This window comes from Carettochelys insculpta, chromosome 1 (assembly GCF_033958435.1).
Source record: "Carettochelys insculpta isolate YL-2023 chromosome 1, ASM3395843v1, whole genome shotgun sequence".
Lineage (NCBI taxonomy): Eukaryota > Metazoa > Chordata > Testudines > Carettochelyidae > Carettochelys > Carettochelys insculpta.
The window spans coordinates 74,213,547-74,239,717 of record NC_134137.1 but is presented as its reverse complement, the minus strand read 5'-3'; the positions used below and the strand labels follow the sequence as shown (position 1 = coordinate 74,239,717).

At 44.9% G+C, this 26,171-nt stretch overlaps 1 protein-coding gene across 1 annotated transcript in view; it reads left to right on the top strand.

Moving 5' to 3' along the window:
• Positions 1-26,171, top strand: part of DIAPH3 (diaphanous related formin 3) — a 492,901-nt gene that overhangs the window by 42,027 nt on the left and 424,703 nt on the right. The window contains exon 5 of the mRNA XM_074982855.1: positions 1,484-1,614. Coding sequence (XP_074838956.1) covers positions 1,484-1,614 — 131 coding nt within the window. The remainder of the gene's footprint in view (positions 1-1,483; positions 1,615-26,171) is intronic.

Sequence of the window (26,171 nt, the reverse complement as noted above, 5' to 3'; positions counted from 1 at the left end):
CAATTTAAAGGTAAAGAAAGAAACAGTAAGTTGGGTAAAGAGTAGCCCTGTCTGAGAATACAAACAATAAGAGGTTTTCCGTGTAGCACAGAAAGAGGAGGAAAGTTTATAGGATCCATACACTCAGGAAACCCTTTTGTAGATTAAGATGTTTTTGTGACTCTCTATGGATCCTGGTTCTTTAGAAACCAACCAGGAAGCCCTGGAACAGGCTGAACTTGTCAGGAGAAATCTACATTATTAGATTTGAAAAGTAACTCTAAGTACATGTAGACCCAAGTTTGCATTTTATGGTTATTGTGTATTGTAAATATTTGTTTCTCATGCTCCTGTTGCTAGTTAAACGTTCAGCTTTTCTTAAAACAGAACAACAGTAAGTTTAAGTGTTTGAGTTCTGTGTGGGTTACAGTAGTTGCTTAAGGTACAACTGTTAAGTATGGAGTATACTGTACCTCTGTGCGGAGGATCTGGTATTTCTGTGATTATCCAGTATTCGGCTAGATATCACAGGGATATGATTGAAAACAATTTGGGCGTTATGTACCTATCGTTAAGATGCAAGGCAAAGTTAGGGATGGTATAGTCTGGGAGAGAGTTTGTGTGGAAGAAAGGCAAATCAGTGATGGAGAGTGAACATCCAAATACCATAAGGGAGATTACCTTTTGCTTGAGTCAGGGTAACAAGATGACTTAGTTCTGTGTACCCCAGAGTTATGCGTCTGTGGCTGCTCCCCCCTACCCCGGTCTCAGTGGGGGCAGTTGTGTTCCTTTCACTTCTTTGTGGCTGCCCAAGAGAGCTTAAGGGGAAATTAGTGTTTCCAGGACTCTGAAACCTCCTCTCTCTCTCAGTAGGGCAGCACATCAAGCAATCTGAGGCTCTGGGCAAGTCCAAGCAGTAAGCAGTCTAGAAAGTCAGGCCATCATGCAGGGAAGAGGAACAATTTTAGAGGGGTTTGATTGTTCCATCTACTTGTAGGCATGTCTTCAGTGTTGATACCTTTTGTCCACCAACCCTGGTGTATATTCAGTGTTACAAATGATCGTGTGTCTGTTTTTCCAGCCCCTTGGTCATACAAAAAAAGTGGCTGGTATAAGCAGGCTTCAGTGGATTAGACATGTGAATTGTGATTTCAACACTCGTTTTAGTCCATTTATTTTTTTCAGTATCTTGAAACTTGTTGAAATACTCTGTAAAAAAAAAACAAGCAAACAAAAAAAACTAACTCAAATTTAGCATATATGAAAAGTGTATATCTTTATAAAAATTATCTTGTTTATGAAGAACATTTTTTCTGTTGCTTTAATCTTTTGATATTAAGAGCCAGCTTTTCTACTCAATAACACAGCCAATCACATATTGTGGTAGTTATATTTTAAATCCTGAAATGTTTTTTATTGCGTAGTAGGAATCAAATGGTTTTGGGTTATCTGTATAAACTAATTGTATATGAGAGAGAAATTTAATGTGACTTGTTTCTTGCAGGGAAGCCTCAAGAGTAGCCGACAGATTACACCACAGGAATTCCTCATGGAACTAAAATCTGGAGCAACAGATGAAAGACTTGTCACTTGCTTAGAATCCCTACGGGTATCTTTGACCAGTAACCCTGTCAGGTAATGCCTCCATCTGCAAGGGCATTGGGAGTTGAGCCATGTTTTTGCAGCCTTTATCATAGAATTTTACATAATAATCTTTTCTAAATAAATTGATAGATAAAATACTTTGATGCTGTTTGATTAATATACATCTGTTAATACATTTTAGTTACGGTATTAGAGCTGGCTGTTCACTTTTTTCAGGTTGGCTAATTTATAAGTAGTCTGTTTAAAATGGTCTTTGCTGGAAAAATCTAAGGAGCAAACTGTGAAGCAATTTTTGCATCTAGAGAGAGATCATTTCTGGGTACATCTGAATGCTATACAGCTATATGGCAACATGAGTATAGTTGTGTTATTTCCAGAATATTAGAGAGGGAATAGGGGGTGAGATAATATCCATTATTGGATCAGCCTCTGCTTGTGAAAGACAAGGTTTTGAGCTTACACAGAACTTTTCTGGGAAACATACACAAGACTGTTTAGCGTAGCCAGTAATACCTTTTAAGTGACAATTCAAGGGGAAATACTACACAGATAAGACTTCAAAGCTGATCAAGTTGTCCTTCACCTTCTCTTTTTGGACTATACCTTAGCTTACTCCAAGGTTTATTACTGGTAGCTAACCTTGGAGAGGGAATTTGTGGAAGCTTAATGAAGGGGAAAATTTTAGTTGTTGGCAATCATGTTTCTGACAATTGGTCCACACAGACATCTCTTCTCTTTCCACCTGGGCTGTTAGTTCTTTTTCCAGTGGTGTGCTCTTGTGCGTTCCATTAGGTGTGTGTGCGCATGCTGCCTATGCAATCGTTGGAGGATTTTTCCCTTAGTGGTACAATCAGGTTAGTTGTAGAGTCTCTTGGTGTAGTGCCTTCAAGGTGCAGTTAAGAGGACACTGCCAACCCTCCATCTCAGTTCCTTCTTCCTGCCACTGATAAGCCATTGCAGTGCCTTAGCCTACTGCTTTACAAGCACTTTTGGTATCTGTTGTTAGTTTAGTTGTTGGTCATTCAGCTCTAATTAGAGTAGTTAGCCCGGAGGGGATGGCATTTCCCTGTCCTCTTGTCTGTTTCCCCTCATGGGGGGGGAGGGATGCCATGTTCTCGGGGGTTTAAGGTGTTTGAGGACTGCAGGAAGCCTATGCTCAAGGGCAAGCCATCTTCTTCCTTCCTTAAGTGTCTCAGTGACAGCAATCAAACGAGTAAATGCCCTGTTTTCAGGAGCTTTAGGCCTCATAATAAAATGGAAAGAAGCTTAAAATGCCTACTAATGATGTCAGCTCTTCATCCTCAACATGTGCCTGAGTCAACGCTGGCTCTGGGGGTGTGCAGCGCATTGGCATTGCTGTGGGACCCCTTGGTACCTCACAAGTAGGTACCACTGGCACCATTCCTCGCTACAGGCAAGAATGAGCTTATGACACTGTCCCAACTTCCTAATGCTGCATAAGGGGAAGAGGATGGATAGAGGCCAGTTGCAGCACTGTCATTGACAGTGATAGACCAGGCACAGACACAGCCTTCAGTGGGGACCTCAGCTCTGCACAGCTGCACTAGTGGCCGCCTCAGAAATGCTTGTGACTTGAGTGGGCCAGCATTGGGGTAAGTCCATGATGATGCAGTGCAGCTCAGCGCTGCCACAGTCCCTTTTTCTGGCAAAGTTCACTTTAGTACTGTCATTGTTGTTACTTGAGAGAGAAGTACTTGATGTCTAGGCACAGCTGTTACTGCTCACAGTCGCATCATTGTTCCCAGCACCACAGCCCTCAGCGGTGCCACCCTGGCAGCATGAGTGGCAACTGCCAACCTAGTGGCCTTTTTGGACCCTGTATGCCTATCACCAAGCCCAGAAACCCCTCCTTAAGGGCCATGTCAGTGATGTCGGCACTGCAAACCTTGTCATCTGCTAACCCCAACATAGGCCACTCGCTGGAGGACCACAAGAGTTCACTGTTCTGGCCAGAGGGATCTTTGCAGACGGGGGTGTCTTCCTGACTGAGCCCAAGTTCCTATTTCTGACTGAAAGAATAGAGTTCATTGCAGCTCTGTTGGACTGGATCATGGAGCCAGCTTACTTGACAGAGGGCTACTTCGTGTTACCAGATTTGTCCGTTACTCTGGGGTATGCTCATTTATCTGGGGTTACGGTAGGGAGAGGTGAGTAATTCTGTCAGTGTGCTGCTTGTGACACTAGTGTTCCTAAAGAGCTTTACTTGTCTCTTTGGCTAATTCCCTCCCCATGGAGCTATTCTGCCCAACCCAGGGTCCACAGGATTCAGTTTTGCCCACCCTGGACTCAGATGCACGCATGCCTTTTCTGAGAGTACCTGTTAATCAGCACTTACAAACTAACACCTTGTATGTCCCGGTAATCAGTGGGCTGGGTTGCACAGCAGTACCAAGGAGTGGCCCTTAAATGCCCTTGGACTCAGTGGCTGGGTTAAACATCACTCTCAGCTGCCACCTTCATAAGCCACCCTGGTTCAGTACCCCCTCCCCAGACTCCTCTTTCACAGCACAGCCGTTCTACTGGTAACCCACTCAATGGGCAAACCCCACAGGAATTCTGGGCACCACTGGGATCTTTTAGCTGAGGTAAAAGAAGTGTTGCAGAGTGAATGGGGAAGCCAAAACAACACCCCTGAGGATAGTGAGCCAGAGAGGAAGAAGAAGAGAGAGAAACAACCAGTTTAACAATTAAAGTTATTTATTACTGGTAGTGAATATATGTTTCAAAGTTACAATAGCAAATAAACTGATCACAAATGTTAGGGCTAGCAAACTGTAGAACTAATTACATAAGGCAATTACATTAGGAGGCAATACCGAGAGAGAATCTCACCACTCCATGGCGCTTGCACTGATCGGGGGTCCCAGAAGGTTATGGTAGCTGGGGGATCCAGAGGGCAGGAGATAAGCAGAGCCCCCAGCACGATCAGGCAGAAGATGATGAGGTCTCAATGGAACTGATGTAGTGTTTACATCCAGGCATCAGAACATCTTCTTGAGCAAGGGTAGGTGTTTTTGTAGACAGGACAATGGTTCAAGTAGAACACTGGGTTTGATTATGGGTAAACTGAGGTGAGACAATAGGGACAGATCATGCCTGGCTCTGGATGTTCCTTGAGCCAGCTCACAAGGCAACTAGGCAGTTTCAGTATTTAGAATATCAATAAGATCCATTACTAGAATTGGTCTGATAATGACTAATTTGGGTGTAAGCAGGCCCAAGTTCATGAGCATCTGGAGTGGAGATTCCCCATCAGACAGTGCTGCTCTGCTTTTGGGATTCCTGGGAGTTCACTGGGATTCCTGCTTTGGAAGAGGTGTTCTCCATTCATTATGCTAATGGAGAGGTCTTTCTGTTTCATCTTCAATGAAGATGAGGCTAGGGGTGTTTTCTTAAATCCAGTCACCCTTGTTGGTAGGATTTAGGTGTGTCTGTCCCTGCCAGTTTCAGTGCTTTGTCTTTGATTCAAGCAGAGGCCTAGGGGAAGGGGATTGTTTTCCCTGAGTGTCACTCCCTGACTCCCCAAGGGCACAGGTGGTCATGCTCTGGTTCCCCAAAAAAAGAGCTGGTAGGTAACATTTGGGACCATGTCAGATGTCATCTGTTCCCTTCAGCACTTTCCTACTTCATGGCACAGACCTGCATGAATTTCTTCAGTGTCATTTAGCTTGCACCTACATTGTTCACTATGCTAGGCTGTGATTAGGCCTGCTGCGGGCCTGGCTAGTGGAGGTCTACAGGCCCAGAAGAGACTCCATAGACTGGTAATCCGCCAAACCCACCTTCTCTGCTTCCTGGCCTGGTAGCTGCAGCCTCACATGGCGCAAGCAGGGTTGCCCTTTTACCATCCACAGCTCAGAGTCACCTTCACCATAGATGCTTGGAAAATGGGATGACCTTTCTCTCGTGAAAACTATCCAAAATAACAGCAAGTTGTGGGAGACTCCAGCTTCCATACGTCCAGCGGCTAAGGGTCTTTGGATGCTTTGGAAATGGGGTGGTCGGCACTCCTAGGCATGCTCAGGACTCAGGGAAGGTGGTCCAGTGCAGAGCTCACCCTTTATATAAATATCAGCCGCGTGTGATGCGCTTAGCACTCCAGGTTTTCCTTCTCTAACTGCAGGGTCTGCGTGCCTGGGTATTAACCAACAATACCCTAACAATGTTGTGTATAAACAAACAGGGTGGTGCTCATTCCTCTCCTCTCTGCCAAGAATTCTTGCTAGTATGGGACTTGTGCAAGTCCACCTGTACGGGATTCTTTGCATGGTACAGATGCTTTGGTGGACTCCCTCTGTTGCTTATTCAGCACCCATGAATGTTTGCTCTGGCAGGACATGGTCTTGCCCATCTTCTGCAAGTGAGTTCATCACTGGTGGGCTTATTCACAATCAGGAGCAACAGCAAGTGCCATCTGTTCTTCTGTTTCGAAAATCAGAGCACGGGGTCCCTGATGGATGTGTTTCGCCTATCCTGGTCAGGTTGCCTCCTATACACATTCCTGTCCTTTGCCAGTAGGTCTAAATCCAGATCCGAGCCTGCAAAGATCCTGTGCTTTTGCATCCTGTTTTCAAAAACCTGTTGGTTGGGAAACCCAAAATCTTTTTTTCTAACCATTCCTAAGCGTTTTACTACCCCTCCCCTTCCCTCAGTTATAAAAAGCACATCTCTTATAAAGACAAGCCAGACCCTGTCTGGAAAAAGGGATGTTTGTTTAACACGGCAGGGGAAAGAGGGAAATGAAATCTGGGAAGATGTCATTAGGTACCCACATCTACTTGCATTAGTTTTACATATTTTTTTTTCCCCCATACTGCACCAGTGAAAATAGCCATAATGCTATGGGGCTCAGGGAACTGTGGGATAGGTTCGCACAACACACTGCTGCAGCACTCGATTTGAGCTAGTGGTGTGTGAAAGAAAAAAGTCAATTTTATGGGGAGAATGTGGGAATGTGAGGATGCTCAAACTTGAATTGATAAAATCCAGCGTTAATAAATCGATGTTAAGAAAATGACTTTTAACTCGTAGTGTAGACTCAGCCTCAGACAGTATATGCGAGGTTGGATACACCTCCCACAGGCAGCACTTTTTGTACCCTGTGATATACTTCTCTGAGAATAAAAAGAGAAGCTCTCCGACTCTTGCTTTACAAAAAGAAAACAGGAGCTCTTATATGTATTTTGCCTCTTATGCAAAAAGTGTACTTGAAAACTGTAGAAGTGAGACAGACATGGAACTTGCAGTCTGAGCAGACAAAAATATATCATGTTCCTGCAGGCCCTTCACTTTTTAATCTCCTGGAAGGAGGACTGGAGTCTTATTGTTCAGGGTTGGTATTTTCTGATTTTGCAGAAGAAGGTAATTTTGAGGAGAAAATTGAGAGGAATAAATATTTTAGTTAGGAATTATGTTTTATGTAATTAAGACTATGTATAAATACTTTACTTTTTGTTCCAGTGTTAAGCAGGGCGGGAGGGGAGAGGAGATAAAGTGGTAGGGAAATAGGTGTGGAAGTCTGGTTGTCGGCAGTGAGAAGTGATTAAGCCTACAAAACTCAGGATGTGAAGTTTAAAGTAGATAGAGAATTCAAGAGGAATTTGATGAAGGTATTTGAAGCAACGAGTAACGTGAGCTGAGTAACATGAAAGTGATAATGTTCAGCTTCAGTGGATGATCTGGAGTATGGTAACTGGAGCAGCCTGAAGGGGGAAATATCTACAGTAGTAAAGATAGGAGGTGACTAAGGCATTACAGAAACATTGGAGTTTGGGGAAAGAGAGGAGTCAGGTTTTAGAGATGCTCAGCAAGAAGCGTGTGTGGGAGCGGGAAAGAGTAACTCCAGGAGAACGTCTATAAAGCAGCTTACATTTTCATATAAATCTAATTTATTTTATATCAAAGCTGCACAAGATTATATACTTACTCTTGTTTTGTGGTTAACTTTGCATACATGCAAGCAGGCTGGCATCAATATAGTGTTACAATAAATGTACAGCATTACATTTTCAAGCCTTACTACTGTACATACAGATGAAAGCTGTACAGCTTTCAACTTGATATGAACAGTTTTAAAAGAGGAAAATTGCTTTCACTTATCTTTGTGAAATCAAATATAGTCTGCGGTCTTTCCCTCTTGAGCTTCATAGGACTGAGGTTGAGTATTTTATAGAAAACTGGCTTGTCTATATATATGGTGAACAATACTTCTAAATTTTTGTGGTTGTAAATGACTTATGCTCTTTGTGACAAGCTGGTGGATAACAGATTAGTTTCACAGAAAGTGATGGAGAGAACCTTATTAAAACAGTCTAATTCTAGAGAAATGTGTGTCCTGAATGAAACAAGGACAATGTTTTTAGCTACTTTGATTTGTGGAGGATCTAAAAATTACAGCCTCCAAAACTAACTTGCTTGCTGAATCACAAACTAATGTTAATAAAATTTTAAATTCAACATGTAGTCATTCTTTGCTGTCGGAATCTCTACAGATGTCGTAAATTCTTGTGCCTCTCAAATCATTTTGTACTGATGCCAAGTGTGAAAAATATTTACTGCTTTAAAAAAAATAAACATATAAAAGGCTCATGATCTTGTGCTATTGAGTGGTAACAACCTGACTCTTGCAAATTGGCATAATGTTTAATTAAAAGAAAAAAAAATTAAAATTGGAGGTGGATCTAATGCCAGTACCTATAGGTAAGGCTTGCTATCCGTTTCCATGGTAAGACCCTCATTTTAATAGCTTTTAACTCAGCGTAGAACATTTCTGACTCAGTAGCTAAAGATTAGCATGATGTCTGCCTCAAGCATATTTTGAGGAAAAAAATGTTTTAACCATTTCAAAGTATGAGTTCAGCAAAATGTATATAGTTTTCCTCATTTTTTTTTTTTTAAAATAATCCTCATTAGCTGAGTGCAAGGGAATGGGCACAGACAATCTGTGGAATTTGGAGTTTTATAAATACTGACTTAAGGCAGTGGTAAATGGACTAAAGCCACTGCAGTTAAAAACTTATAATGTAACCCAGTATTCCAGAGTCTTGGCATTCTTCTGTTAAGTAAACGGTGAAAGCACAGGTCTTTTGTGGCTTGATGAACGTCCTGTCCTAAAACACTGTGTGACTAATGAGTCCTTCTCCAAGAGGATCCAAAGGCCAAGGTAGACCAAGTTTTAACTCTTGGCAAGATCCAGACAGGTTTTATCAGACACAGGAAAACCCTCAGACCATTCAGGTATTCATCAGTCTCATGTGTTTAGTGGTCTGATGGCATGAGATGGCCCTCTGAATTCTTATGCTGCATTGTGAAAGCCTTGTTTGTTAGCCCCATGAGCAACTCACACGGTGATTGCAAGGAGCATTGGTCCTAGTGTTTAAGCAAATATATTGGGAAATCCCCTTTCCTGTACCAGATGCAAAAACCTTAAAGGCTCATGCCCCCCAAAGTCTCACAGTGGAGTCTTGAAATCGAAGTCAGCACTCATTATGAAATCCATTTCCTTACAGTGTCCTTTAGGGCCAAGAGCTACATTGCCTCCAGCACCAAGTACTAAGCACCTCAGCACAATATCTGCCAGATCCAGGAGTCGGGATGTCAAGCATGCCTGTACTGAGATCCTAGGCACTGATCACTCTTCAGTGCATTGGAGCCTTCGGTTCTAGTGCTAACGAACTCTATGCTAGCACCGAGTATCTTCAGAACTTCAACATTCTTTTCAACAAGTCTTTTGAGGTGCTGGTTATTCCTTTGCGGGGGGAATTCAGGGACAATTACATCAGCTTCTGTGGCTATGTCTTGATTATAGCGATTTGTTGACAGAAGTTTTTGTCAGAACGTATCTTCAGAGAAAGTTTTTTTTCAACAGATAGTGGCCACTCTTTTGACAAAACAGCTAACTGGACGCACAGCAGATGCGAGTCCCCCCAAAACATCCAGACGACCTTTCTGTCAGCAGATTTCTGTTGACATAGGTGTTATGCCTCCTGGGGAGTGGGATAAGGCTGTTGACAAAAGTGCTTCTTTCTGTCAATTTACTGTTGACAGAACGCCTTGGGAATCTGGATGTTCCCTGGGTTTTGTCAACAAAATGCTGGTTTTGCTGATAAAACCATCTAGTGTACACAATAGCCTGGGTGTCCTGCACCCTTCCTCAGTTGTATAATGAGCCGTGCTGAATAAGGATGGGACTATTTGAACCAGTGAACTACATTTGGCATGTTCAGGCTTGTGTCACAGTGCCCTGGAAAAGATTAAACAGGACATGCTGGGTGCTTCCTAAAGGGTTTGATAACATCTGTCAGTTTTTTTTCTTTGGTGCTGGTGTAGTTGAGGTAGTTTCTGCCAAATTGAAGCAACACATCCAGGCCAAATCTTACCCTTCAGGTAAATACTGAGAAATTATATTTCCTCACGAATGCTTGACACACTTAGCAAAAAAAAAAACTTCAGTTGCAAATAATCTGGTGTTGCCCTCCAAGTATGATTTTTGATTATAGGACAGACTGCCAAAATGAGTGCATGAGTTACTGAAATCCTTCTCTGCTGACAGCTAGCTCACAGTCTGAACAGCAGTACAAGTAGTGCATCATGTGTGACAACAGCATCCAGGTTCAGGGCCACTGCTGAGACAATGAGGAAGTCTTCCCGTCTGCAGGCTTTGGGGACTGCTGTGAGAGGTATAGTGTACTATTAAGAACTTACATCTAAGGGCAGCAAGTTCTTGAATAGTTGTATGAATGTGGTACCGCATCTTTAGGATGGTTTGGCCCCCAAAGAGAGAGCAGCTGAGGCAACAACAATGGTAGCAGACAGACCAGAGTCTCAGTATTATCTGAAGCAACAATCTCAAGGAAGAGTCATCAGTATCATTGGTGGCAACATTTTGCCTTTTCCTTGCTTGTCCCACAGTTTGGAAACCAATGTTGGGTTTGGTTCAGAGCCTTCTTTTTTTTTCTCTCTTGCCTTTTGGCAACCAGTTATCCACTTTTCTGGATAACTTTGGTTGGCCTATCTTCGGACTGGTGGATCTTCCAGATGGCTAGTCAGCAAAGATATCCCATCTAGTTTCAAGCTGTTTTGGTCCCTTCCCCATCTTATGAGGGACTGTTACACTAAGAGGTAGACTCCCTCATTAACCTGGAATGGTGCAAGAGGGCAGAAAGAGAGATTCTGCTACAAAGAAATCTTGCGTGAAACCAGGAAACCTATGACTGGGAATCCCCCCACACCCAGTCCAAAAAAAAAAAAAAAAAAAGTTTGTGTGGTGCAGTATCAGTATTTGCCAAAAGCAACCCACTCACATTCAGTACTGGGCTATTGAATTTCTTCAAAGCAATGAAGCCTGGTTCTGATGACTGCACCTGGCAGTGATTTTTGTGAAACATCCTTGGGTATAAGGCTACACTATTTGCTAGCACTTAAGGTGATTAAACTGGGTTTCTGGAAAAGGCACTCTCGTAGGTTGTGGTTCCAAATGCCTGCAGGATATCCTGTACCAAATCAGGGAGTCTGGTGAGGTTCTGGAATTGCACGTAGTAGTTAATGTGCATAAGGCAGTAACACAAAAGTCTATCTCGTTGGCTTTTCAGGTGGATCTACAGTGAAAATCAGTGTGCTGCACAATTTCATTCTGCTTAGTGGAGCAATAAGTCCCCAAGGCTCTGAGGACTGCCATGGTGCTTGAGGTAGTGATGAGTTTCAGAGGGATGTTGATTTCCCTGTTTTGGTCTACCAAAAAGTCAAATAATTGTTACTTTTGCAGTTGTTCTGAATGGTCAGGTCTGTGTATAGTTTGCATACGTCCTTCCTCTGCTTCCGTTACTGTGCTCAATCTGTGTCTGCAAAACTTATGGCTCTTGATGGCTTCTGATGTAATTTTGTGTGTCTCATTTGCTGGCTGCTGCACTTCAGAGAATTCAGTTTGCTGCCATGCTTTTATAAGAAAAGAGTGTAGATGAAGCACTGAATACAGATTAAGCTTAATAAGTGGCACTTTATTTTACGTAGCCTGAGTTGCTTCCCATCATAATTGCTTGCATTTTATCTGTGTCTCATATCAATAACAGTCCCTTGAGAAAATCTAGAGTCTCTGATTGGGTTTAGTCCAGTCGTGGTGTGATCCTTTATGTCAGCAGTTACAGGAGTGAGAGATTGTGTAAATATGGTCCCATGGGATGCTGTGGTTGAACAGAATCTGATGCATGAATGAGGTACATGTGCTTCAAGAGTGAAATCTTTGAAGAAAGCACACCTTGAGGAATCACAGTTAATGGAAGCTAAGGAATTGTTTCATTCAGCACTCATTACCGTAGCATACATGCTAGAATATCCCAGGAGGAAGAAAGAAAAATGGTATGTTCAGTGAAGAGTTTGGAAGGTGTACAAGAAATACAGTATGGAAACAGGTGTTGAAGGATGAGACTGAAAAGTAATATTGAATAGCTAGTTGTTTGTTCAACATCTTTGATTGAGTATACCGAAGGCCAGAATCTTGTGAGAAAAATGGCATATGATTATTTAACTGTACCATATTACTCAAATGCAGAGACGTTGAAGTGAAAGTTTGATGGAAAACCTCAATTCATGCACGTCATAGCTTCTAAGGTGCTTGATCTTTGCAAATTTTATGTTTTTTTATAGTGTAACTTTTTCTATTTAATTTTGTACAACTAATGAGGGTGCTAATTTACAGCATCCAATATATATCCTCACATTTATTCTGAATATATTACCATGGTAAATTGTGAACGTATTTCAAGAAATTGCTTAGTACAATATGATTTTTTTTTTTTTCTTGTTCTTCTTCAGCTTGGATATGTATTTTTGTGTTCTTCTTCGAGTGTCCCCGTGGGTGCTCCACATTAGGTGTCGGGCTCGCCCGGCGCCGCAGATCGGATCTTCCAAGCAGTTTCTGCCGGACCGCGCGTGCGCCGGCGCGCGCCACTCCCTTGCGTGCTCCTGGCCAGGTGCGCGGTCCGGTCCCCGCCAGTTCCTCTTAACTGCCATCGGCTGCAGACGGAATCCGACTAGGCTACGGCCAAGTTAGCGTATTCAATGGTTTTTAGTTGTTTTCTTTAAAAGTTCTCAAGTTCTTAGGCTATTGTTAAGTTAGCCAGTTGTTATTTTAAAAACAAACAAACAAACAAACAAGAAACAACAAGCGGGACAGCATTCAGTCCAGTCCTAGTAACAAGCGGAGCACCGGAGGCCAGGAGCCTAGGACCATTAGCCCTCCTGCCGCGGCAGGCTATCGGAGAGGGGGAAAACAGCACAGAGAAGGTGCCAAGTACCCCATTAACAACTAAAAGACTCACCAACAACGTCCTCTTCAGGATTCAAGAAATGTGAGTCTTGCCGAGAGGCAATGCCAGCGTCTGATGGGCACAGTCACTGTATAAGGTGCCTTGGGGAGTCCCATGTCACGCAGAAATGCTCCTTCTGTGCAAAATTAACAGCCAGAGCAAGGAAGGACAGGGAGATGCGGCTGAAAATGCTGCTCTTCGACAAGGCCCTCCAGCCAGACGTGCTGGAGAGGCCGCAGCAGGAAGGACCCTCCGGGGCCCATAAAAGGAAAGCTGCCTCCCTCACCCCATCAGTGCAAAAAGGGAGGAAAGTCTCCCCAACCCGATCCCTGCCGGCAGCAACAGCGAGCGGGACGGGAGGAGCGCACAGCCCCCAGCCGCAGCAACAGCTGATCGGCGGCGGCACGGAGAGCCACGTGGAGGCGGCTCAGCCTCTGATGATCAAACAGCTGCCCCGCACTGCAGGCAGGGCGGCGGCTAAACAAGCGCCGGTACCGGCGGCACCGCAGGCAGCGGCACCGACCCCTGGGGAACCGGCAGTGCAGAGCGCGCAGGCACGCAGCCTGCAGGCACCGGAGGACACCGCCCACAAGCGTGCCGAGTGCGGCGCGGACGGGGCTGAGATCCCCTGTACGTCAGGGGGCGGAGCCACCCCCTCAAGGGAGGGGGAAGGCTGCACAGAAAACAAGGCACCGCAGCCCCTCTCCAGACAGGGCTGCAGAGTTGTTTTCTCTCAGCCCTCTGGTCATGCTGCAGACTCCAACTAGAAGGCAGGGGTCCCCCCTAGCCTACCCGGAGCCCCCGTCTCCATTTTTACAACCAGCCTCGCCCTGGCTGGGACCACCTTCACCCTTCTTGGGGTTTGAGCTGCTGGAGAACTATCACAAATCGCTCTCTCCAGTGTCCCAGGTCTCTCGACAATCTCGCTCCCCCAGACGCAGGGGGTATGCACCAAGTTAGTGGTCCAGGTCACCTTCCCAAGAACAGTGCCCATGCTGCCATGGTCGTCCCTATCACGCGGGGCATAGACACCACCGGCAGTCTACCAGGGAAAGATCCCCACAGATGGTCCCGTATCCCCAAGGGCAATCGCGAATGGGGACAGAGACTCAAGTATCTCAGGGGGAACTGGTTATGGAATCCCGAGATTTTCTCTTGCCAGCTTCCAGCGAGCGGATGTACCATCACCAACAGGAACTGGAAGGGTCCAGAGAGGCGTATCCTAGTGGTTCCTCGCTCTCCTCCCCGGATGAGGCTACGGCCCCGGGGGACGTCCATCCTCCGGACGACCTCAAACAGTTTCAAGAGCTGTTTAAAAGGGTGGCCTTCACGCAAGGCATCCAGACAGCAGAGGTGCAAGAGAAACACCATAAGCTCCTCAAAAATCTGAGACCTCCGGCCTCCTCCAAAATGGCAATACTGCTTGACAAAGCAATCTTGGAGTCCGCCACTATGATATGGCAGACCCCTGCGACTATCCCGCCTGTCCACAAGAGAGCGGACAAGAAATACTTCGTGCCGGCGAAGGGCATGGAGTTCCTGTTCAGCCACCCACAACCAAATTCCTTGGTGGTAGAGTCGTCGCAACAAAGATCAAAGACATCTCAATTCAAGTCAGGGGGAACAGACAAAGATGCCAAGAAGCTAGAGCTGTTCGGCAGAAAGGTCTACTTCTCCTCCACACTACTGTTGCGAATGGCAAATTACGCAGCGCATCTAGCAAACCACAATTTCGACAACTACACTAGGTTAACCTCCCTTAGGGACTCGCTTCCAGAGGACAAGAAACCGGTGCTCAAGGCCATCGTGCAAGAAGGCTACGCGGCCTCGAGGACGGGAGTTCAGATCGCCCTGGATGTTGCGGACACAGCAGCACGCTCCACAGCTACGGCAGTGGTGATGCAAAGGGAGTCCTGGCTCCAGACTTCGGGTATACCGAGGGATCTGCAGGCAAAGATCGTCGATCTTCCCTTTGACTCGCAGAACCTGTTTGCTGAATCAACTGACTCGGTCCTTCATTCTAGTAAAGATTCAAGAGCCACCCGTAGGACCCTGGGGATTTACACCCCTCCATACAGAAAGAAAAAGTACTACCCTCAACAAAGACGGTACCAGTATCAGCTACAGCATCCCCAGTACCACAGGGGTTACGAGCAAGGGCGACATCAACAGCACCAGCAGTACAGAACTCCCAGGCGACGTTCCCAACAGAGCCGTGCGTCCTCGGGGCAGGGCCAAAGGCCACAAGTTTGACACACAGATCCAGGGCTGCGCCATCACTACCATTGCACAAAGTCATCCGAAGCAGTTATTCCACCATCGCCTCCGACCATTCTATGACCAGTGGCAAAGGGTCACCACAGACAAATGGGTGTGGAGATCATAGCCACGGGGTACGCCATCCCCTTCCAGTCGCTCCCACCGCCACGACCTCCACCCAGGCCCCACCTCCAGGAGGCCTCCCACATAGCGAGGCTCAAGCAGGAGGTAGACCATCTCATGCTCATAGGGGCAGTGGAAAGAGTGTCGGAGCAACTGCAAGGGAAAGGGTTCTACTCGAGGTACTTCCTCACGGAGAAAAAGACAGGAGGCTGGAGGCCCATCTTAGATCTTCATGGCCTCAACCGGTACCTGCGCAAGCAACGCTTTCGGATGATCACAATCACCTCCATCCTTACGGCACTGGACGATGGAGATTGGTTCGCAGCCCTCGACTTACAAGACGCGTATTTTCACATACCTATCCATCCGGCTCACCGACGATTCCTCCGGTTCATGGTAGGCAAAGGACATTTTCAATACAAGGTCCTACCGTTTGGCCTCTCCTCGGCCCCCAGAGTCTTCACCAAGACCTTGGCAGTGGTGTCAGCCTACCTGCAGAGACAGGGGGTATTTGTATTCCCGGATCTGGACGACTGCCTACTCAAAGGGGCCTCGAAGGAGGAGGTACTACGCATTATACGCGTCACAGCAGGCACGTTCTCTTCGCTCGGCCTGGTTATCAATCTGGCAAAATCAAAGATAGACCCCGCACAGGACATAGAGTTCATAGGGGCACGCATAAATTCTATTACAGCGAGAGTGTATCTACCAGAGACACGCTTTCGGGCCGTCGGCTCCCTCGTGCAAGTCATCACCTTCAGCCCTACGGTGTGGGTTCTGACGTGCTTACAGCTGCTGGGCCACATGGCGGCAGCAGTGACATTCTTAGTACAGAACGCCAGGTTACACATGCGCAGCATGCAACACTGGCTGGTGAGCGTATACAAACTGGCAGCACACACCGTTCACAGGGTGGTGTCGCCCATGACAGAGGTGCGCAAATCCCTGCAATGGTGGGTAAACCCCAAGAACTTGCTAACAGGGGTACCCTTCCACCAACCACAAATAGCGGTTTTTCTTACTACAGATGATTCCCACATAGGGTGGGGAGCACACATGGGCGAAGAGGTGACGCAAGGGCTGTGGTCCTGCACGGAGCAGTCACTGCACATAAATACACTGGAGCTCAGAGCAGTGTTCAACGCCTGCAGACACTTTCGAGACCATATACAAGGCAAAGTAGTCGGGATCAGTACAGACAATACCTCCACCATGTTTTATATAAATCGGCAAGGAGGAGCTCGGTCCCCTGCCTTGTGTGCGGAAGCAGTCCAGTTATGGAACTGGTGCATCGCCAACAATATAATCTTGAAAGCCTCGTACTTACCAGGCGCTCACAATGTGAAGGCAGACCAGCTGAGCAGGCGTTCGCACTCATGCACGAGTGGCAGATCCGTCCCGATCTGCTACGACCGATTTTTCACGCAAGGGGTTTTCCCCAGATAGACCTGTTTGCCACGCAACACAACAAGAAGTGCCCACGATTCTGCTCCAGGGCAGGACTGGGACGGGGGTCCCTGGGGGACGCATTTGCTATCTCCTGGAGGGGCCCCCTGCTTTACGCTTTTCCTCCAACAGTGCTGATCCACAAAGTCCTGCAGAAAGCCAGGAGGGAAGGAGCCCGAATGATCCCGATAGTCCCAACGTGGGATCGACAGCAATGGTTCCCCCTACTCCTGCGCATGTCGGACTGTCCACCGATGCCCCTTCTGGTGGCGCCGGATCTGCTCACGCAAGCCCAGGGGTCCATAGTGCAGCCGCACCCCCAAGGCCTGCGACTACAAGCGTGGTTAATCCATGGCTCAGCTGCCTAGAGAGCACATGTACGGAGGAAGTGCAACAAGTCCTAGAAAGTAGCATGAGGACTTCCAGCAGGAAGACCTACAAGCAGAAATGGACTCACTTCACGGCATGGTTTTCTACCTAACAGCTAGCCCCCCTTTTGGTGCCTATACCTGTAATATTAGAGTATTTACTGGACCTCAAGAGAGAAGGACTCTCACTATCCTCGTTAAAGGTCCACCTTGCCGCCATTTCGGCGTTCAGACACGAAGAGGAAGGGCACACGGTGTTCGCCCATCCCATGGTTACCAGGTTCCTCAAAGGGTTGGTAAACCTATACCCCCCTCGGAAACCGCTTCCACCTTCGTGGAACTTGGACCTGGTGCTTAACGCGCTAACGGGACCACCGTTCGAGCCTTTAGCCACGGTTTCCTTCCGCCTCCGTATGATAAAGACGACCTTTCTTCTCCCAATCATGTCGGCTTGCAGGGTGAGCGAGCTTGCGGCAGTTATGGCAACGCTACCCTGCACTGTTTTCCAAGGAGGCGGTAACCATACGGCTGCATCCAGCCTTTGTTCCTAAAGTTTCTTCTGAGTTTCACGTTAACAAACCTATTGTTTTACCCTCGTTTTATCCAAAGCCTCATAACTCTAAGAAAGAGGCGCGCCTACACCTCCTGGACGTGAGGAGGGCGCTAGCCTTCTATATAGACAGGACCAAGTCCTTCCCGAAAACGGATAGACTCCTAGTCTCTCTCGCTCCCAAATCAAAAGGAGAAGGTCTCTCTTCGCAGAGAATCTCGAAGCACAATGTATCCTGCATAAAAATGTGCTACGAACTCAAAAAGACTCCTTTACTGGCCACGCCCAGGGCTCATTCCACTAGGGCGGTGGTGGCATCAACAGCCTTTTTCAAGGGCGTTGCGCTAAAAGACATTTGCAGAGCGGCGACCTGGTTATCCTATGACACCTTCGCCAAACATTACGCCCTTCACAGGGTATTCCAAGAGGATACCCGTCTCTCGACAGCGGTCCTCTCGGGGACAAGCTGCACATAATCCAATTACCCATCTCCTATCTTGGGTTACTGCTGGGTAGTCACCTAATGTGGAGCACCCACGGGGACACTCGAAGAAGAAAGAAAGGTTACTCACCGTAGTAATGGTGGTTCTTCGAGATGTGTCCCCGTGGGTGCTCCACTACCCGCCCATCCTCCCCGCTTCGGATCTCTGTTTAGTGTTTTGCAGGAGCATCCGAGGCGGTTGGTCAAGGAACTGGCGGGGACTGGATCGCGCACGTGGCCAGGAGCGCGCAAGGGAGCGGCGTGCACCGGCGCATGTGCGGTCCAGCAGAAACTGCTTGGAAGATCCGATCTGCGGCGCTGGGCGAGCCCGACACCTAATGTGGAGCACCCACGGGGACACATCTCGAAGGTTACTCACTGTAGTAACGGTGGTTCTTTCTTTCTGCAGCTGTGCATTCTTACTAAGTGGTGCTTCAATTTATCTAATTCAGGTGTTAGGAAGGCTTTTTCTTTTGCTCAAATCAAGTGATTTGCAATTCTTTGTTTTTTGTTGTTGGTCTTGCACAGTAGGCAGTCCTTACAGGATTTTTCTACCTCTAAATTTATCAGTTATCTCTCTTGAGGCATTTGCTCTACTGCATGCTCAGTCTCAGCATGAGGTGTGTCCAGGTCATTTCAGCTTGTATGATTTTAGAGAGCTAAGGAAGAAAATAAAGTGAAATTTTTTTTTGCTAAGGCAAAAATATTCTGAAATTCAAGAGCCTCTTTGTTTCTACGTAGTATATTTTAAAGATAAATAAACCTTGTGGAAGATGAGGTAAATGATTATAGAAATGTTTAATTTGTTCAGCAGTAGTGTCAGGAAGCCGTGTCTCAGTTCGGTTGGCTTCTTTCATTGTAATTTGGATCTAATTTATTTTAAACTGGAGAGCTTTTCAGCAGCTTACTTGTTAACTCTAGAGCAGTAGATTTGCCATGTCTGGCAGTCACTACTTTTGTTCAGTGGTCTCATTCTGTGCTAGTAAATTCTTTAGTAGCTGACCAAGTAGGCTGTCTGTATTTTATTTTGTATTGAAGATTAATGTGGTTTTTGGAGCTTGTTTTCAAAAATTAAACCTGACACATTGAAAGAATGAACTTTGTCCAGCATAGATTTTAATCCAATATGTCCTAATATTTAGTCCCCATCATTTTATATATATAATAGAGTTGGGATTATGTTTTCCACTATGCATTTCTTTGCATTTATCCACATGAAAATTTATCTGTCATTTTGTTGCCCAGTCACCTGGTTTAGTGAGAGCCTTTTGAAGCTTTTGACAGTCTGCTTTGGACTTAACTGTCTAGAGCAGTTTTGTATCATCAGCAAAATTTGCCCCCTTTTCTCTGGTCATTTATGTATATATTGAATAGGATTGGTCCCACTACAGCCACATGTGATGCACCACTAGTTACCTCTCTCCATCTGGAGAACTGATGATTTTTTTTTTTCCTACCCTTTGTTTTCTTGTAATCAGATTTTAATTTATGAGAGGACCTTCCCTCTTAATACTGTCCCATAACAGTTTATTTTGTACATGAGCCTTTGGTGAGGGACCTTATCCAAGGCTTTCTGGAAACTGAAGTGTACTATATCCCCTGGATACCTCATGCTTGTCGACCTCTTAAAGTATTCTAATACGGTGGTGAGGTATGACATCACTTTACAAAAACCCTGTTGATTCTTTCCCAACAGCTTATGTTTATCTATGTGTCTGACAGGTCTGTTTCTCACTAAAACTTCAACCAATTTGTTTAGCACTGAAATTAGACTTGCCAGCCTGTAGTTCCCAGGATCGCCTTTAGAATCTTTAAAAAAAATTAGCGTAACATTAGCTATTCTCCAGTCATGTGCGCCAGAACATGGTTTAAAGGATAGGTTACAAATCACACTTAGTGGCTGACAATTGCACATTTGAGTTCTTTCAGAATTCTTGGATGAAAAGCCCTGTGGTCCTGGAGACTTATTAGTGTTTAGAGAAGATTTTGGTACAAGTTGATTAACTAATGCCACCTCAGTCTGTGACAGTTCCTCACATTTGTCATCTAAAAAGAATGTCTCAGGTTTGGGAATCTCCCTCGTGTCCTCAGCCATGAAGTCCCATAGAAAGAATGTAGTTTCTCTGCAATGACATTATCTTTTAAGTCCTCCTTTAGCATCTCAGTCATCCAGTGGCCCCACCGGCTGTGTAAGAGTCTTCCTGCTTTTGAGAAAAATTACTGTTACTTTATTTTTGGATAGCTGTTAGTCAAGTTCTTTTTAAGTCTTCCTAATTATATTTTGGCACTTTATTTGCCAGAGTTTATGCTCCTTTCTATTTTCCTTACCAGACTTTAACTTCCACTTTTTAAACCATGCCTTTTTGTCTCTCACTGCTTCTTTTACTTGATTATTAAAACAGTGTTACTTTTTTGGTTCTTGTGCTGTGTTTTTTTAATTTGTGGAATACATTTAAGTTGATACTCTGTGGTGTTTTCAAAAAGTTTCCGTGCAGCTTGCAGGGATTTCATTTTTGGCTTTATAATTTCTTTCCACTTTATAATTTCTGTGTAGCTAACATCCTTATTTTTGATTAGTTTCCCTTTCTGAAATTAAATGCAGTAGTATTGGGTTTTTATGATACTTTTTCTAAAACAGAGATGTTACATTTCATTTGTATTGTGGTCACTATTTCCATGGGGTCCAGCTGTATGCATCTTTTGGATCACATTGTGCACTGCAAAGACCTATGCAGTTTGACTTGACGTGTTAATAATTCTGTGACTAGGTCAGGGGAACTTTTTAAACACTGGGGAGTATATTGCTCTATCTCAGTGGTTTCCAAACTTTTCGTTGTCATGCCCCTGCTTTTGATTTTTGAGACACCTTCATGCCCTGCCACCTCTTCTTTACCATCATCCAACCCCCATTTTAACAAAAAAAAAAAATTCAATTTGTGATGTAAAAGAAACACAAAAACTTGATACAAAAATGTTATTTAAAATTAAAAATAAACCCATATAGGTTTTTCTGGCCCCAAAATTTAATAAAAATGTAATTTAACAGCAGAAACAAAATGAATTTAATGTGAAGGATAACACTGCATTTTCTTTACAAGTTTGGAAATCCGAGGTTTGAAAGATGAAAGTGCGTAAAGCAAATAGTTTTCAACATCCAGTCAATTTCTTTGTTTTGTTTTTAATGTGACTAAACTTGAAAAACTTTTTTCACAGAGGTATGTTGATGAAAATGGAAGACTAATATACAGCACTTCTCCAGCTTTCAAGAACATTGGGAAATATTTTGTCAAAAATTCTCAGCTTGAGTTTTCAAAATTTATTTTTTGTACTTGAATCATATTTTATTTCACGTGCTTGTTCTTCAATACTTCTGGCAATGTATTGACATAAACATTGAATGGACCGTGTACTAATTGATGAATGGGGTTGCCAGAAAAGTTGTCTGGAAAATAGCAGATAGACTCAATGGCGCTGTGCTGCCCCTCCCTGAGCTGCGCGCCAACCTCTGGAGCCTTCGTGCTCCCCAACCCCCGCAAGTCCCGGGGCCCCCTTACCTCCTGCTGGACCTTGGCCCCTGCTGGCCTGAGACCAGCCCAGCCACAGGCTGCAACAGCTGGTTCCAGCCCGGGCTGGACATGGCCCTGGCCCCATGGGCACCAGTTCCACCCTGAATGGGCTGTCAGCATGGCCCCAGAGTTGCAGTCACAGCCCAGGCCCTGCAGAGACCAGCTCGGAAGCCGACTATGGACCGGCTAGGCTAATGGCACAACCTGAACTTCTGTGGATGTCTGATGCAGCCCCAGCCGGCCGAGTCCTGTGCCAGCCACCAGAGGTGCCTGTGCCTGTGCCAGCCACCAGAGGTGCCTGTGCCAGCTGCTCACCTGCTTGAGCCTTGTGCTGCCAGAGCTGTCCACTCGCTTACCCACCAGCCTCCTGAGCCACCTACCCAAGCTGCAGGTCAGCCACCCAAGCCCCATGCTGCCAGGACTAGCCGCCCACCCACTAGCCGAAGCCACTTGAGCTGGGGCCAGCCGCTCGAGTCCCTCCCCTCCCCTTCCCCAAAGCCACACACCCCCAGTCGCCCATGTAACCCCATTCTCCTCCTCCTCCTCCTTCTCCATCCTGTGCCAACCCACATTCCTTTGCACGTGGCAACTAGCTCCACATGGGTTTTCGCCGGCTGCCTGCTTTTTATAGCAGCTGTGCCAGGTTGCCCATGTAAAATGGCAGTGGCTGAGAGCTGGAAGCCAAGGCTGGCTCTTTTTTGGAGTAGGAGCAATGATGGGGGGCGCTGGAGTGCTTCGCGTCTCCCTTGGAATTTCTTCACCCCCCCCCCAGGGGTATGCCCCCCAGTTTGGGAAACCATGCTCTATCTGCTTCAAATTTGGCCACAACAGACAAGACTCATGAAAATCAGTGCATTTCTATGTTGTACATGGCCCTTACTGATGTTGCTGAGTCACATGACACTGATGTTCCTAAGATCCCTGTGAACTTAAGGTTTCATGAACTTATTATATGCACTGGTGTTGTGGTTTTTTTTCGTTTGTTTGTTTGTTTATTTGCGAAGCGCCCCCCCAAACCAAACCAAACCAAAAAAAAAAAAACCTCTTAAAGACCTTGCACAGTTTGGACAAGTGCCATGTACGTAGAGCTTTGTGTACATACAATTGTCTATCTACGGTTGTGGATATCTGTGGATTGGTATGTGCTAAGCAACAGGGCTCCACTCAGAAGAGAGGTGGGGCCAATGGAGAGGATCATGGTCCTTTCACTTCTGGGAGCCAGTGTCTTATTCTGGCATTTCCTTCAGGCTGTACTCCTTTCTAGCTCCACAACAGCTGGGGTTAAAGGTGGTACAGATAACCAGCTGGGAGGGACTGCTAGCACGCAGAGGTGGTTCTGGGAGTGAAGAGACCATACTTGTCTCTGTCGAACTCGTCCCCAGGAAATTGTTTATCTATGTGTCTAGTACTGAAATTAGACTTGCCGCCCTGTAATTGCCAGGATCACCTCTAGACTGTTTTTAAAAAGTTGGTGTCATATTAGCTATTCTCCGGTCATTTAGTTCAGAAGTATATTGGTTAGTTACACTAGATGGTCTTTTCTGGGCTTGGCAGAATTGGATTTCATTGGTATAATCTGTCAAAATTTTCTTTGAGCATTTTATTTTTATTGGTTTAAATTTTACCAGTTGTGGGAAATTATGGGGGTAGGAGGGAGACTCAGATAATTTAATGGCACAATATGATTGAAAATTTAAAGCTTTGAGTCAAGGCTGATCCCCACTTTGTGTGTGGAAAGTGGGGGCCTGCAAGAGACCTTAAAAATACCTTGCCTCTATAGGCTTCTGCTTAAAAGTGTTTCCAAAGTCACAGACCCCGGCCCTGGGAGGCAGCTGCCGCTACCCGAGTGGGGAGGTGGGGGGGACAAAAAAACCAACAACCTCTTTAAAACCCAGGAAGACAAACTTAGGGTGTCTCCTTGTGGGGCTAATCTCAAGATTTTAACCCTGCCTTAGTGGGCTTGAAAACAAAGGGTAAGAACTAGTGACAGAGAGGTAGTCATGTTAGTCTCTATTCTAACAAAGCAAACAAGCAATCATGTAGCACTTTAAAGACTAACAAAATAATTTATTAGGTGATGAGATTTTGTGGGATAGACCAAATTTTTCAGATCTATAGCATTTCTAGTCTGGACTCAGTTTTATGGCACAGAGGTCAAAAAAAATTGCAGTAAAGATAGACAAATCAAATACATGGGGCTGAGAGGTGGAGGATGTTAAGTGCTTGCCTGAGATAATTATGAATGTCCAAAAGGAGGGAAACAGTCCTTGTAATACATGAGAAAATTGCAGTCCCCGTTCATACCGCTTGTTATTATGTTGAATCTGAGTTTGAACCCTAGTTCACAAATCTCCCAATGTAATCTGCTTTTTAAGTCTCTTTGTTGTAGGGCGCATATTCTCAGGTCCTTAACAGAATAGTCCACTCTATTGAAATGCTCACTGACATTCTTATGTGTAGTGAGATTCCTGATGTCTGTCCTGTAGCTCAATCAATGTCATATATGCCATCATGTGCCAACAATGCCCCTCTACGTTGGAGAAACCAGGCAAAAATTTCACCAAAGAATAAATGGACACAGGCCAGACATTAGGAATGCAAGCCCTGCCTTTGAACCCCTGGCCACACGTTTCTCCTTTACCTTTCCTGGATAGTTGCCTTTCTGATGGCTATCGCCTCATTGAAAGGATACCTTGAACTCCATGCCCTCATGTTGGCACCCCTATATGTGGTTTTCTATAAGGACAAGATTCAGCTTCATCCTCATCAAGCTTTTCTCCCAAAAGTGATTTTAACCTTTCATACTGGTTAGGGCATTTTTTTTCCCGTTTTCTGTCCTTAACCTCATAGCTCCGTTCAGGAGCAGAGACAGCACTCTCTAGATATGAGACGGGCACTTGCCTTCTACATAGGCAGGACCAAGCCTTTTCACAGGTCATCACAGCTCTTTGTGGCAATCACAGATTATATGAAAGGGTTATCGGATTCATTGCAGTGCATTTTCTCCTGGGTCATGTCTTGCATATGTACATGTTGCAACCTGCTTAAGGTTGCCCTGTTTCCTCTTATGGCTCATTCCATGTAAGCTGAGGCATTTTCTGCTGCATTCATGTCTCATGTTCCTCTCTAGGAAATCTGTTGTGCTTGTGACTTGGTCCTCATATATTTTTCTGTCACAATATACTATCATGTAGCTGTCCAGATGGGGGACAGCATTTGTGATGGTTGTTCTTGAGTCAGCCATGCTTTGACTTTGACCATTCCTCCTGGTAATTGTTGTGAATCATCTACTTTGAATAGATGTGAGTAAGCACTCAAAGATGAAAAGGTTACTTTCCTTTCTAACTGTTGGCAAGAAGTAACCGAGGGGTAGTCAGGTCGGCAGGGTCATACATAGGGTGTTGCATTGGTGCCACTCCAATGATCTCCACAGCTGACTCAGTGGGTAGCAGCTAGGGTAAAAACTATGCATTAGCCATTCATGAGGTGCACACACACCTATTGTGAATAGATATGATCAACACATCTTGCAGAACATCAGTTAAAAAGGTAACTATTTTTAGTGTCACTGGAACCCTAGTAAATATGTTACTGTTGATTGTTAAGTACATGACCAGTGGACGTGTGCTTAACTAAAGCACTTGCATGATCCTGAAAATGAGTGGCCGCCTACACAAATTCTGTGGAGGGATTACTTACATTTTGCTGTTTTATTAACGTGTTTGTTTTAATTTATGGTTCCTGACTTAAGTGTTTGTAAGTCCATTAGACTTGTTTTTGAGTACCTGGTTTCCCCAAGTAAGATGTAGGTGCAAATGTAGTTTTTGCTGTAGTCTATAATTGTGTTGAACACGCTTGATAAATGACACTGACACACGAGTGGAAATTGGCTTTTGATATTGTATTAAAACTGACCTTCAAGTTTAAGTATCAGATTTATTATTTGTCACAGCCACCTTTACTCCTTGTCAAATATGACTTTTCTTCAATAAAAGTTAAGAAATATTTATCAGGGTAACCACTTATTTTGAGTAACCAAATTGGTTCTAAATAGGCCTTAAAACTTTAAGGAAATTTAGTTTTGTAAACTTTAATTTAAAAACACATCTGAATATATTTGTTAAATTTCTTAATTTTAAATCTACAGCACTTGTTTGTTTTACATTCTTCATTAGCTATTTTAGTCACTTAATGTGATATACTTGAAAAAAAGGCTTTTTCAATTCATCCCAACCTAAGGAGAACATGATAGCCTATGAGCAGGAAAACAATATAAGTTGTTTAGGAATCAGAATTTAGAATTCTTAAACTTTTATGTGTTCAACTGTCATAATGTATGATTATAGATTTTGCTGGCAATTCACAAATAAATCAGAACTGTGCCTCTTTACTCAGAGACCAGAAGTATTCTCTGCCATTTCTGTTGATTTGAAAAAAGTTAAAATATAAATTTTAGTTCTGTTAGGCTAT